The sequence below is a fragment of the Lonchura striata genome, chromosome 5 (genome assembly GCF_050655825.1).
Source record: "Lonchura striata isolate lonStrDom1 chromosome 5, ASM5065582v1, whole genome shotgun sequence".
NCBI classification, from domain to species: Eukaryota; Metazoa; Chordata; class Aves; order Passeriformes; family Estrildidae; genus Lonchura; species Lonchura striata.
In genome coordinates this window covers 42747499-42762944 of record NC_140707.1, presented here as the reverse complement: position 1 = coordinate 42762944, position 15446 = coordinate 42747499, and the positions used below count along the sequence as shown (strand labels likewise).

General features: G+C 35.7%; 1 protein-coding gene across 8 annotated transcripts in view; it reads right to left on the bottom strand.

The window, feature by feature from the left end:
• FMN1 (formin 1) overlaps positions 1 to 15446 on the bottom strand; it is a 171803-nt gene that overhangs the window by 106712 nt on the left and 49645 nt on the right. For 5 of the 8 annotated variants that reach the window (XM_077784075.2, XM_021539271.3, XM_021539275.3 and 2 more), the window contains 2 exons: positions 13912 to 14029; positions 4677 to 4709 (listed from right to left, as the gene is read on the bottom strand). In XM_077784075.2, the coding sequence (XP_077640201.1) occupies positions 4677 to 4709; positions 13912 to 14029 (151 nt within the window). The remainder of the gene's footprint in view (positions 1 to 4676; positions 4710 to 13911; positions 14030 to 15446) is intronic. The other 3 variants (XM_021539276.3, XM_085580378.1, XM_021539278.3) reach the window with 1 other exon arrangement.

Here is a 15446-nt window from a genome sequence, read left to right as displayed (position 1 = left end):
TTTCATTTACTCCTTCTAATTTACTGCTTTTTCCTTTGTTTTGAAAGCATACCATCCCAAGAAAAATGTAAGAGATCGTGTAAGCTGTTGCCTACTTGGACATATTCTTTACTTTTGCAACCTGATGCTACCTGCAATCCATGATTATAACCCACTGAAGCTAAAGCAAACTTTTATACATTTTTTCTAAGATAGTGAGATAAAGCAGAAATACATTAAGAAGCCTTATAATAAATAAACAAATATTTGTTACATTTGCTGATAGCTAGCAACATAATACCATATAATTGTAAAATGTTTCAATAAAACATTTTTTGAAAGTAATCTGAAAGTTGGCAAAGTACAGAGGAATCTGTATAGAGACTTCAGTGAAAACTAAAGATATACAATGACATGAAAGTGCAAAATTTCCTTTTTCTATGTTGTTGGAAAAATAAATCAATTATTCATTGTAAAAAAAAAAAATCAACTTTCTATGAAACTTAGATTTCCATTTATTCTCATGTTTTCCATAGCCAGTAGATAACATTCTGATGAGAGAATGCTAAATTTGCATTCAGGTCTTCCCTACTTCTACTAACTTTACATCATCTGCAAATTCTCAAGTCTTACTTTTCCAGTTCAATGCTATTGTTTTATTCTAGGTATAACTTGCTATCTTATTAGTTGTTAACATAAACTTTTATTTTAATACATTTTTTTGCCTCACTTTTTTCCCAATGAAAATTTAGCTTGCTAAATGGTTTTTGATAATAACATATATATTTCACATTTCCTTGTTCAACTATATGTTCTTAAAAAGGTGCTTGGGAAAAAATAAAACACAATTTTTGAAGTGATGAACTACAAAACTGTCATGATCCTGTTCTACCACCCATTGATACAGTCGATATTAGAAAGTATCGTAACTTCCAGTCATGCTGTATTTGGTTCTGCCTACGTGTAACTGCAGGAAGAAGTAATTCTAATTAGTATTTTATCTAATTAAAAAAAATTACTTTAGCACTGAACATTGCAAAGACAGAACCAGTGCAAACAGGATAACCTTCCTTCCCTGTCATGTTGCTATCAGTCTGCTTCAAGATTTTAAAGTATCTTATCAATATGGATCATATAAAGATAACATTGACCAAAATTATATCAGTCCATCAGGAAAATACATTCTTTTCTTTATCATTAGGTACTATAACATTTGAAATAGTCCAGTTAAAGCCTGGAATTAACATCTACCAAGTAATGGGCTGCAAGAAGGAAATGAAATTGTGTTTTAACTAACCACCAAGTGCAAGGAGGAAGTAACTGTGTCCTGTAATTTCAAACATAGTTATGTAAACAGATAAAAGAATTTTTGTTGAAGCACAATGGAAGAACTGAAGCAGCAACCCCAAACAGTTCAAAATGGTTGAATAAGGAAGATGGACACGATGTGAACAAAGAGCTTAAAGTGCTGTACAGCATCAGACATGGAATTTGTTATAGAATCACAGTCATCTACTGTGTGAAACAGAGTATCATGCATTGTGAAACAGTGGACAAATGCCTATACCCTTTTAGACATCAACATCTGCTAGAGCAAAAACTGTATAAATACAGAGAACATTAGGGGTATATAGGTATGATTGACACCAGAAAGTTTTATTCATGTTCTCTTGTATAATAATTTTTAAATTAAAAAGTAGCAGGAACCCAGGAAGTTGACAGATACCAAAACTTACATATAGGGGAAAAAGCAATGCAATACAGAAAAGCTGCTTATCCTGATTATATTATACAAAACACATAATCTTTTCAATAGTTATTGTACTTCATGAGTTTTAAATTTAAATACAAAATAACTTGAAACAAAAGAAGAGATATTTAATATATTGGGCTGATTCTTAAAGCAGTGCATTTTCTAAAATTTTGGCCCTGAAAGCTAATCTTGCAAATAAAATGTATAACACAGGACTGCTTGAATCTGTTATTAACAACCATAAAAACCAAGTATCTAAACCAGCAGAATATTCTATTATTCACAGGCTTTTGGTATCTGAATATGAACAAGTCCATCCAGTATTTACTGCCCCAACTGCTCAGCTTTATTATTTTTCCTGACCTTTTAGGATAAATATGGTCTCCAGTCAACATACTCGTAATTTCTGTAAGTCCATTTGGGACTATGGCTTCAACAGGGAAAGCTGAGTTACAACACTGAAATGCTAAGGATACTGAATGGGCGGTTTAGTTTCATCTGATTTCTTTAAAACACTATGAATTCCCAAATAAGTACACCTCTAATCCTTTTAATTACAGATTCAGATGATCTTCAAAATGTGAACTACGTATCTGTATGATCAGCACTGTTAACTGTGTTCAAGAAGTTACAGAGGATGGGAGTGGTAGGATTTTCTTCTTCTGTTCCACAAACAAGACTAAGATGTTGTTTACCTATTTGTTTCATTAGGATGAAAGGAAAAACATGAGATTTTTACGGGACAGGCAAATACAATTTGCCCACTTGCCCGGTTTCCCAGCAGGCAGAAAATAACACAAGTGGCCTCTAATTTTAAGTATCTAACAGTTTCTACAAAACTCTGCACCACCACCTGTAAGGAAGAGCCCACTTTGAGATTTAGGAATGGTACTCCCCATTTTGGTGCCCCTCACCAAGACTCCCCCAAATGACACACTGCTCTCTTCTTCCTCCTTTCCTTCTCACTTCCTGCTGAAGCAGGATGGAGTTGAGAATTGGAGATGTCAAAAATTAAGATCACAGGCTGAAGTATGAACAATTTACTGCAAACAGCAATGAGATAAGAAAATGAACAGTAATGGCAACAATATTAATAACAAAAGTATACAAGACAGAGTGTGATTCACATGCAAAAATGTTCACCCTGGACCCGAGACAATGAAAAATGGAGCATAGCTTCCCCTCTCCTGTCATGCTTTTTTGACCAGAAGCCAGAGTCCCTTTCTCCCCACCCCTAACAATGATGTAAGGTGGTATAAAATAACATTAGGGTCCTGGGAGAAACTAGAACATGAGGGAAATAGGAAATGCTTGCAATTGAATTGTGAGGGAGAAAGGTGTCTCAGACAGACTGCCCAGAAGTTCACTTAATGGCAATCTATACAGACAACATAATTTTCCTAACCTAAGATCACTGATGCCATGTGCAGGGAAATTCTAACAAGTTCCAATACAAGCTGCTTTAATTAATGCAAAATTATCTTAACACCGTCATATTTACTATGAAGTATCCTTCATAGGAAGGATATGCAGCTGTGACATGATTGGACTGTCATTATGGAACTTCAAAGGGATCAGGAGTACTTTGGATTTATTTCTTCTAATATGATGTCTACTCACATCATCATCTAAATGTTGTTTTGTGGTAGAATTAAGGAGTAGTTCTTCACTGACATAATGTAAGAGCTTATCCTGGTCATAAGGTTTGTTTTTAAATCTTATAAAATAATCACACTGAATCCTCACCAACATCTAGTATTCCTAATTACAAAAAAGGATCAAGCAAAAAAAAGAAAAAAAACCAACCAAATCTTAATCCTTACAAAGTTTTAAGTCAGCAGATTGCTATTTTGTAATTATATGAAAAGCATGACAACAGGAAATTACCTAATGAATCAACATACACAGAAAAATATAAATACTTTGAAATATGCCTTATTCAGTATTGTCATTTATTTCTGCAAACAATTGCAGAAGTGGTAAGTTATTGTAAAAAAAAGAGGAAAACTATCGGAAGCTTTTCTTTTAAAATGAGTTGCAACTCAGTTTCATTTAGTTATTACACATTTTGACAATAACTGCCCATCCATCCATGGCAGCATTCAAGGCCAGGCTGAATGAGACATTGAATTACCTGGTTTGGTGAGAAATGTTCCTGGCCCTGACACAGGAGCTGGAAGTAGATGACCTTTAAGGTCCCTTCAAATCCAAACTATTTTATGATTCCATAATTTGGTAATTCAAAAGAGCTGCTTAAAAGGACTTCTGAGTCACAAGCATTTGTTCAAAATGTCTTTCTTAAGCTTCACTTAAAATCCAAAAACGGCCAATGCTCTATGTGTCCTGCTCTTGGTGGGTATAAAACTGAGCAAGAAAACAAGACAACATCCCATGCCAGGGGTGTTGGTACTAGATAATCTTTTGAGGTCCATTCCAACCCCTTAATATTCTGTGATTCTGTGATTACTAATGACATTTTTAGTTAGTATTTTATTAACCCTCACATGGTTGTCAATGGGATTTTACTGTATATCTTTGTCAGCCTTACATGTGCTCTTGCTCTGAATAAGGATCAGTGTATGTCCAAAGAGTTTTCCATAACTCCAATGTTAAGATCTATGATCATGTTAATTTTCACTATTGTCTTTGTTCCAAAGACTTTAGAAAAAAATCCACTGCCAAATTATAACATGTCTAATGTGAGATTAAGAAGAAATTAAACGAAATTCCAATCATTTTAGTGTGATGGCAAGCAATGAAACTGAAATACCACAAGCTAGAATTCTGTAGTCTTAACAAGTTTTTAGTTCTTAACAGTGGTAGATAAAGCAGATTCAGCCTTTACCGCTTCTATTCCATCAGGGAAAGTTGAATGCTACCCTTGTGGTAACAGAAGAGACAAAATATTAGACACGGACAGACAACATTACACCATTCCACCCACCTGGTGGTCCCTCCTTGTAAAGCTTTAGGTAAGCTAGAGACAAAAGCATAGGTAAGATTGTATTTAAGCTTCACTCAGAGAATTTGTATTTTACACTCATTAGCTATGTATTCTAGCAGGGAGTCTTGCACACCCCCTGCTTTTCATTCATTCCTAAAAATATATAACTGAATCAGTATTTTCAGCTCCCCCTTATATTATTTTGTCTTGCAAAAAATTATGAACTGCCGAACTTCTGAAGTGTTGCTAAACACTATCACTGCCTATCAAATAAAACCGAAATCAAATAGCAAGTACTTCAATAAATTTCTAGCATGTAAAAATATCCCATGGATGTTTCTTGGTTAACCATGGGCTACATGCAGTAACAGTATGAAAACCAAGCCACCTCTGTAGTACCCTCCACTACCAAAAACAGGCCACACAAGCCAAATACGCATAGAAATATTTCTATAACACTCTCAGCTTGTTATATACACACAATATCATATGCTGATTTTATCAATTCCTCAAGACTTACAATCAGAAATAACAATTATGCTCACTCATGATTGTATTTTCATGTTGTATGGTAAGGGAAGGAGACCAAAACAGATCAGAAAGCTTAGACTTTTCTGGGAGATTAATTACATACAATCTGATTAGAAGACAGAAGTTTGGGTTGGGAACACTAAACAATTCATCATTTTGCTTTTCATTTCCAAAACATGCATTTTAAAAAGAAAGTTTTAGACTGTGCAATAGCATATTTGCTATTGCAAATATATTGCTGACATATGCGACAGACAAAATATGCCACTAGGTGGCAGAAATAAAACACAAAACAAAAAAATATTCCTCATTATTAGTAAAGTATGAGACATGCTTCACTGTTTTGCAAAGAAAATACACTAAAGCATGTGTGCTTTTCCTAATGTCCAATGTATGTTCAGTTTTATCATCACACAGAACTTTTCTGAACACAAAGCAACGTTTACAAATATAGCCAATAGAGGCTCATGAAAAATCTTGTAATACTGAGCATGCTGAACTCTTCAACAACATTTCTAAAAGAAAAGCACTCACTGATCAGTCTGGTGACCTGAAAATTAAACCTACAACGCCAGAAATACTGGATAGGGTGGGTCACAATGTTTCCAAGAGAAATTTTCATTCGTTAAAACTGTTCCAAAAAGCAAATACACACATTCAAATATTATTCAGTATTATTCCATTGCGCTCACAACTGTGCTATGCAAGAATCACCTTTTCTTCTTTGGTAATAAAACAACTTACCTACTTAAATAACTTTAAATGAAATCTTACATGAAAACCTTTCCCATGGAAATCTCCATAACTCACTTTTCAAGCAGATGGGTTACTCAAACTTTACACAGCAATTTAGGAAACTTTTCTGCCATAATTTCAAAACTTCATGTAGAAAGCAGAAGCTTTGAAGTTAAATGGCCTATATAGCCACTTCTGGTCAGTACACTCATTTTTGTAAAAAGCCATACATATTAAACTTTGTGTGTGGAAACATGCAAAATAATGTTAACACAATTTAAAGGTAATTAGAGAATAAAAGCTAGAAAACTTGAGTGCAATCTACCTTTCTTGGGATGTACCACACCCTGTAGTATAAAGAAAATCATTAACTTATAATTGTACTGATTCATTAAATTTCAGAATAGTAAGGGTTTCTTAATGTTTTCTCCCTTTGTGGTAGCCCTTGGCCCCATGTTCAATATTCCCCTTTACTACAGCATTTGTTTCCTCCTCTATTTCCCCATGTAATTCTCATCTTTAACCAGCGGGTGTCAGAAGGGAACCTACTCACCAAAGCGATACCATTTCAATTACTTTCTATTTATTTTACACATGTATTGATGCGACCTTCCAGGCTTTCTCAGGCTAGTCATAAAACAACAGCAAATTTTCAGGCTTTTCATTCAATGAAAATACACATGAGCAACTTTCAAAATCTAATTTGTTCAGTCTTGGCCTGGTTTTTATAAAACATAATTGCATTTAAGCATCCTTTTATAACTAGGAAATTAAAATTTATTTATGCTCAAAGAAATTCACAAAATTACTTATTTTCTAGGGATAGAGGATTGGATAAAATAATACTGCCTGTTATTTGAAAACATGATTCTAATCATCCTTCCCTCAACCCCATTCCATCTACTTCCATCTGTCCTCTCTGTTCTTTACTTCCCACTGTACTTGAACTCTTTTACAGACCCATAATTCCTTACGTGCAAGGATGCTGAATCCACAGACTGGGAAACGAGCAGACATCCTTCACTTGAGCTTAATTTTTGTTTTGGTTTTGGGTTGTTTTTTTTTTTGTTTCATTTTTTAGACAAGGAAGAACCCTCTAAACCCAAAATTTCAAAACTTCTCAGCACCTTGAAGATTCAGGTATGGTGAAAATATGGCAGATGTGAGAAAAGGAGACAAATGAAGAGGAACTTGTAGAAAATAAACAGCCCAAAACAAGCCAATAGTTCAGTATCCAAATACTGTCCAGATATTTAAGTAACACAGAGGACACCAGAGTAAACCTACTACAGGACATGAAGTATCTTAATAATAGCCACTGACTTCCTCAAGAATAATAGAACTGTAGCCAGCTTCCTATGGAAAAAAAAACACCCCCTTGAAGGTCTGTGATGGAAATGAGTAAAATAGTTACTCCTCTTTCTGATTGCAAAGCAGTATGAAGCACTATTCAAAAGCAGTCACCTGAGTAACTTACCTGCCTGACCATTCCTCAGCTGTGAGGGGTTACAGTTACAGCTCATTTACCTGATAGCAGAGATGAATAGCTCCACTTGTCATTTCACCCTCCCAGAAAGGCAACACTAGAGGTACTGCTGCTGGGGACATTCACCACTATCTCTTTCTCAATAAATGTCCTACTTCATACTTACAAAACCAATCTATCACAGGATCACGTTCACCAATGCAATATGGTAAACAAGTAACTCTTTTAACAGCACACATGAGGAACAGATTTATGACAGCGTACATGTCTGTGCCATAGCAGAGGGAGCAAACTTGGCAGGGCTGATATTAAATTTATCTAAAAAGAAATCCAAAAAGCAATTCTAAATGCAGGTGCAAATTATCAGAAAGCATCACAACAAGTGAACAATAAGACTGAAGACAGGGAAAGGGAATTCAGTAAAACTCAGAGGCATTTCTGCTACACAAAGGGCTTCATATATTTCAAAAAGAACCATGGAAATAAAACGTCATTCTTCTTGTGTAAACAATGGCTCTTTGGCTCTTTCACTGTGTTTCAGTTATATAACAAGAATCACCTCATAACACCCTGTGACTGTTTTGGGTCTTTGCAAAATTGCATTGCTCAGGTGCATAGTGCAGTCTATATTTCAAAATTAAAACTACAGTAAAAGAAATACTTCACACAATTTGCCTTTATTTTATTCAGGCAACAGATTAATCTTCTCACAAGGAAAATATTCAAGTTAGAAATCAACTTTCCACTTTTCATCCACTTCAAGTGGACTAAAGCTGTTCTGTTTGTGAATCCTAAGCATGCTGATATTTATGGCTACACATATATGTGAATCCAGACATGGCTTCGGATACTGTAAAACCCGTCCTTGTTAGGCACCCACTGCAAAACATTAACCCAGGCTCAAAAACAACAGGTCTCCTACAATTACTGCATGTCTACAGAGAGTATGCATAACAAAAATAAAGCAATGATTTTTATTGAAAAACTGGAGCATAATTCTTCTTCCCTCTCACCACGTAAAAATATGATCCTCAGTGTATGGGAATGCAGGGACATTTTATCCCATGGCCTTAGGTACAGTTACCATTCTGGAACCATTCTGCTGGTCTGGGTTTTATTTTTGAATATTTAAGTTTAAAAAGTCAATATTCTTTCCTATTCTGCACCTCTATCTAATGCTAAGAGCCTATAAACAGAAAAAGAATTTAATTTGACTTGAAAAATAGGTCAGAATTCTTATTCTAATTTTACAGATGGATAAACTGAAACTTGGAAAGGTTCCCAAAACTTTTCTGAAGCCATTCCAGAAAGTAGCAAAAGGACTGAAAATGGAACACAAACATCTTAACAACAAATATTAATAATCCACAGGTGCCTATCTTTTTGTTCCGGTCTGAAGAGGCACAGTATGAATGACTGTCAGCTGAGGTAAGGAGGGAAAAGCAAAGGGTATTTTTGTTGCTTGATTGTTTTGGAGCATGGCTTTTGTTAGCATTTTCAAAGTAAATCTTAGCCCAATACCTTCTGAATTCATCAAATCATAGCTTCAGCTATCATAAGTAAGGGGGGGAAATGTCATTGTTACTCTAGAATACAGTATGGTTGACAAAATCTGGCTTGCAATAAATCCCTCAGCTTCTCAAAAACACACTGGTGAATCTGACTACAAAACACTGAATTACATGCACCTGTCATGCTCCACAATAAATGCAGTAAAATGTAGTAAAATAATTTACAAAAATTTTATGCACTGAGGTCACATCAAACTTATCAGTGATTCAATCAGAAAAGCACTACCTTGAAGCAATGCAAAATATCCTGTTTGCCATACTCCTGCTTGATCTAATTCCCTACAGTAAAATTTGTAACAGAATCCCAGAACTAAACCCCAAACACCACACTGAAATGAAATAAATTTAAATTACTAAATTTTTTTCTTTTTCCTTTTTTTTTTTTTTTTACTTAGGACAAAACAAACTGTTGGTAACCACTGTTACAACAACTTTCTTCAGGACACTTAACAACAGACATTGTCTTTCTTACAAAGACAAACTGTTCAAGGCCACAAAGGAAGCTTATGTTAAAGAAAGATAAGAAATCATGCTCTCATCTCTCATCCTTTTGTTCCAACCATTATGCCTCTCTTTCTCTCACATAAGCTGGTTATTCCTTGCATTTGGGGCATATGGCCCAACATAATGGCCATAAAGTGATTTTCTTGCTGGGAACTAAGAATATAGGGGATCAAGGATTTGATTTATTTGAGACTTAGCAATAAACCTCTGCCACTATTTTGTATTTCATTCACCATTTACACAGGTATTTTTTGTCTACCAGACACTTCCTGATTTTCTAATTTACCCTGAAATTGTGCTTATGTCCTCACAGAATGTTCTAAAACTTGTGCTATCATAGAGACAGCATTACCTCACTGCAGATTTAAAGATGATGAACAGACTGACTGTGGGAAAATTAGGTTTTTAAATGTTTTACATTTGAATTTAAAAGAAAACACGGAATGAAAAAATCTCACTAAATGAATGAATTTTCCAAGTGGCTTTTTTAACATTTTCTCCTGCAGGAATGTCAAATACTTCTCTCTCTTATTATTTTTTACATTTCTGTTCTGCTAAGCAAAAGACTAAACTCCCTCTGTTATATATAAGAGAACTAGTTTGATCCTGAAGGTTAAAATGGTATTGTTAAAAGGAATAACAGAATCTGTACATCTCTAGCACCTTAATGTGGAGTGTTCTTCAAACATAAGTGGTTTCAGGAGCTGCAGAACCCACATCTGAACTCCTTTTCTGGGACATGTATTTGCAAGTGCTGACCTAGTCATATACAGTAGTTGAGATATTCATTATATGTGGATTTAATGTGATGTAGTATCACAGACTAATTTCTTCAGTATAGACATGAATTTGTCTCCTCTATCTGGCTAGATATTTTCACCACACATAATGGCTGACATATCTACCCTTCTGTCAGAGTTAATGTTTAAAAATGTGGGAAGTGTCTCCAAGAATTATGGAGGAAAAAAACCAAAAAACTTAAAATGAGAGCAGAGGACCAAACATTTAGGACCAAAAATACATGCACAGAAATGTCTTTGATTCCATGGAATAACTATAAACTAAAATGCCCTTTTTCTAGTCTTCCAGGACATAAATGTACAACAGACTTTCTGGATTTCAGCTATTTTAGACACACTTCAAAGAAGTTCCAGTTTCTCTAGAGAATCATGCAAGCAGCATGTGCTAATTAGAGAGCCAGTTGACAACACAGTCACTTGCTCCATGAAAACACATGCATTAGAGAATTAAGAAAACATAAATTAAACCAAAATATTGCAACATTATCCATTCAATTCAAAATTAACAACTCAAGATTCAGATACTGAAGGAGACAATATTATGACTCCACAAGTAGTTATCAAATGCATGAAAAAACCCGGTGCTCAGTTGTATACCCAACTTCTTTCACTTCTAATATTCCCAACAGACCTAGTCAGCCTCACACACGTGTTCCTTGTTATGTCCATTTGCTTTTCAGTTCGTTTCCCACACATCAAGCCAGACTATGAGCCTCAGGAGAGAGTTAGCTACTCCTCCAAGCTGCTATGAGTCATTGTGATGTCTGCTGTGTAGGCCAAATTAAGCCTGAATTTCTTGCTTCCACTAGGCAACAAGAACAATGAGGAAAAACATGACAAGGAGGTGAGAAAAGATCAAAAAGACAAGAATACTCTCCCTCGATATCCCTACCTTCCTGTCATAGTTGTCATACTACATGGTGATGAAGAAAGTAAATCAAAGTGTAGAATTGCAAAAAAGATTACTGTATTTCAAGTTTTCAGTCTTACTTAAATCCTATTTTATCATGACAAATGTAAAAAACAAACATGCTCCCTTATAATATATGTATATATTTCTGTACCCTGTTGGAAGTACAAAGATGAATGTTGACAAATTTATCTTTGGATATGAACATATATTTTGCCTAAGCCTAAAATAAAGTTGTACTAAATGACCATTACCTAATAATTAATCCTCTTATTATTGTTTTTATAGACATTCCTATTGTTTTCGTAGATTAAACCCTTATTCACCTAAATCAAAACACTAACATAAATTATTGACTGAAAGCTAATAAAACGAACCAGCATTTTTTATTCTATGAATACAGGAATATTAGTAGAGGAAAACTGGAATCACAAACATCCCTGCCACACACAATTTTTGAACTTTATTCTGAGACCAAGAATTTTCATTTGATCTTAGTAGTCAGGACAAGACACTGAGGTCAGAAATGGGGTTTTTGGTTTAGAAGAGTTGATTTAAATAATGCAGATGATTAACCTCCATTACAGCTTATTTTTAAGAAGCCCACTTCTTAAAAGGGCGTCAAGAAACTTCTAAAGTATTGGTGGCTGGAAGGGAATTTCAGATGCAAAGGGGTATGAGGGGAAATGCCAGTATGCACGTGTGCTTTGAAGGTACCTACTACTGTCAGAGAGAAGATTGTGAATTTATGCCACGTTCATATTCATCAAAAACCCCACAAAGCCCAGCAATAAGACCAACATTGAATAGGAACTCTATTCCTGTAACTGCATGACTCATGAACAGCACCTTGCTTCACTTACAGGAGACTATAATTTCATTTCTGTGCATAATGCTTTAGAACAGGGGCACAAGTCTTCTGAACAGCCATTCTAGGTGATCCATCAAGTGCAACTCACAACTGCTTTCTGGGCATCCCTGAGCAGCTGAAAGAAACCAACCTGCCAATCTCTGCGGCACACCTATAACTTTACTGCAGTCTTAACGTAGCCTTAGCATGCAAACACAGCCTTTGCCTATTTCCTTTAAAAGCACTGCTTACGTCTCATCCCAGCTGAATCACCAGTGGTTTGTTTTCATTCAAATCCCTCTGCCAGACGCTGGAACAACTAATGAACTGCAGAATCTGGTCTAGAAAAATTTGACTTAGCAAACAAACCATCAACATGTTGATGACACTACCACCCAAAATATCACAGTAACAAGAGTAACAATTTACATAGGCTCTAAGCCAGTCCGTCTTTCCTATTCAAATTTCAAGAAAGCATGACCCAATTTCTTTACAAGTAGTAGAATCTGGAGCTTTTGTTGATTCAATTTTCTTTCTTTATTTAAGCATATGTTTGGCACAGATGAATACAGTCATTAGAAGGAAAAATATTTGTTTGGGTGAAATTAAATATAACAATCATATAGCCTAAAATAAAAATCGAAGAGGAACATCAATTTGCCAACAGCTGAATACCTGTCCTGGTCATCTAAGTAATAGACTCACAAATTCAGACCAATCAGATGAACCATAAATTCAATATTATATATTAAATTCAATTCTATATATTAGAACCATGTTGTTTCTGTCTAGCCAAGTTTTCTCAATCTTCCAACAACTTTTACAGTTCCAATATTATTCCCATGTTACAAAAAAAGATTAATGCAGAGAAAACTGAAAGAATATGGAGAATGACTAAACCAAAACAAAAAAGGCAGTAGATAGAACAAATAGAAGTACAGTTTCTCAAATACAAGGTCAGATGGATATCCACTGGAATTAAGAAAGAACCACACAGCACTCCCCTGAACAATTTCTCACAGCAAAGTAGTATAAAAGCTTTTTTTTTTGGTTCCACTTAATACTTTCTAGGTGGTATTTTCTAAAATCTCCAGGTATCTGAAGAAGAGATGGCCTATTGTCTTTCACTTCAATATTTCAGAGCATTTCTCAGTTTATGGTTAATTTCTGAACTTCCTGTTTTACATTCAAGAATATAAATTTGAACCAGAGTTGTGGTGGCTAAAATAATCACTTTCTCCCTTTTAAGTATGTTATGTAAATATCTAAATAATAAAAAAACACAATAAATATTTTTCTGTGAAAAGCTTATCTGATAATTAGCATTGTACTTTGGACATACCCTTTCATACACTTGCATAGGACAATATATGTGGCTAGCTATAGAAGTGGCCTGACTGGATATGAGCACTGCTCTGCTCATACACATGTTGCAATAATGGTGTTGTTTTCACTCCGGACAGTACCTGAAGAAAATCTGCAGCCAGACCAGAGTTTAGCACAGGGCTGCCCCCGCTGCACTCAGGCATCAGAAAAGGCAGTCACTCAACTACTATCACCAATCCGACACACATTTGAACAAAATCCCACTGGAAATGGATAACCTAATTTATCAAGAAAACCCACTTCTTTCCTCTCAATTTTGTACAGGCAACTTTGCACAATATTTAGCCACTCACATTTAAAAATCAGATGCAGAATTAACAAGTAGCAGAAAACCACACATATGAAACATAGGGTCTGTTCTTTCAGATAAGAAAATACTGTGACTTATCACTATCTCTGTATCAAACAAGATTGAAAATGTCAGAAACTAATTTCTGCAAATGCTTCACCTCTTTGTTTTACCTGCTTCTGTGTACTTTAATCCTACTTTTACTTCTTCATGATTTGCTTTTGGTGGCGGCCAGACAGTCTGCAGTCTCCCTGGAGTCTTGTCATCTTGCTCTGAGGGACTCAGGTCAGGCTGTTAAAATTACACAACAAAAAATTAAAAGACTGCAGTATCAATTGATTCCAAACACCAGCTCCCATGCTCAGCTCTACACGTGCTCCAGAAAGATTATCTGTCTCATTCTACTGATTGAAGCAGTGCTCGGTTGGTTGGAAGGGACACAAATAAATCAGTGTAGGAAAGTATTTTTGAGGAGGAAAGTAGCATAATGCATGTGACATGCAGTGATTTGTTGAAACAATTCACATCACTGTCAAGAGCTGTCCATCCTTTGTTGAACCACAGAGGTGGTCATCAATTATAGGGTTTATTCCTATCTTTGTATCTTTCTTCCAGAGTGAAATATTCCATCGTGAGCTCCTCTTACAAGTAAACATTAGAGCAATTCACCTAAGACATCATTTGACAATATAATTTTCTGGAAGCAGAGCTAGTTTATGAAGTTCCTGCCCCACCCCCTGCAGATTGCTCAGTCCACATACCAGGTAATACTGCCACATCAAAGTAATGCTGCAGCTGTTAATGGGACTACACTGCCAACTGGAATGCTAAAATAACTAACTCTTCAAATGGGGAAGGGGTGGAGGGGGAATGACCCACTAAACAAGCATTCTTTTAGAGGGATTTTTTGGTGTTCTTTTTTTAAATCTTCAATATTTCTGTAATCTGATTTTCAACATGTTACTACACGTAATTGCATAGACACAACTGCAGCAACAGTAAAACCATGTACAGAAATGGCCCCATAACTGGCCCACAGGAGCAAGGAAAGGAAAGGCGAGATCCTTAGGCTCTGGCTTTGCTCTGAGAAAATATAGATTTGCACTAGAACGGGCATTAAGCAGACATTTATAAAAGCCACTCGTGCTGACTCCTGTGCCTCCTCCCTCACTGTGTGTGATGACAGCTTCCCAAATAGGTTTGCTGAGAGCCACAGGAATGCTGACACCAGCACAGCGACTGGTGTAAGCCGGAAGGAGCAAGCCAGCATGGGAAGGGCACACACAGACTGCACTTGCTGTACATTCCACAGCCAGTGAATACCTGTTTTCTCCTCCCCATAGGTAATTTACTACAAACTGGTATTGTCAGTCTACCCAACTGTTGACATGTTTTTTAAATATTAAGTAAAAATAAAAATTTTAAAGAGAGTATAACCAACACTAAAAATTAAGTAGCTTCAGGTTTAAGGTCCAATCCTGAAAATGGAATTCTTCAGGTAATTCCCCCTTCAGCCAACAATGGTCTCCTGGGCTGATTACATCTGCCAAGGATGTGGCTGTATGAATTTTGGGTTGGGGGAATGCCAACCCAAAGGTTATTCATTTAATTAAAGAGCTCAAATTGCATTCAAAGTCACTTACGATTGTATGAAAACTTTGCATCGTTGTTCTTTTTAATATACTAACTACATCTCCATATGCCTAAG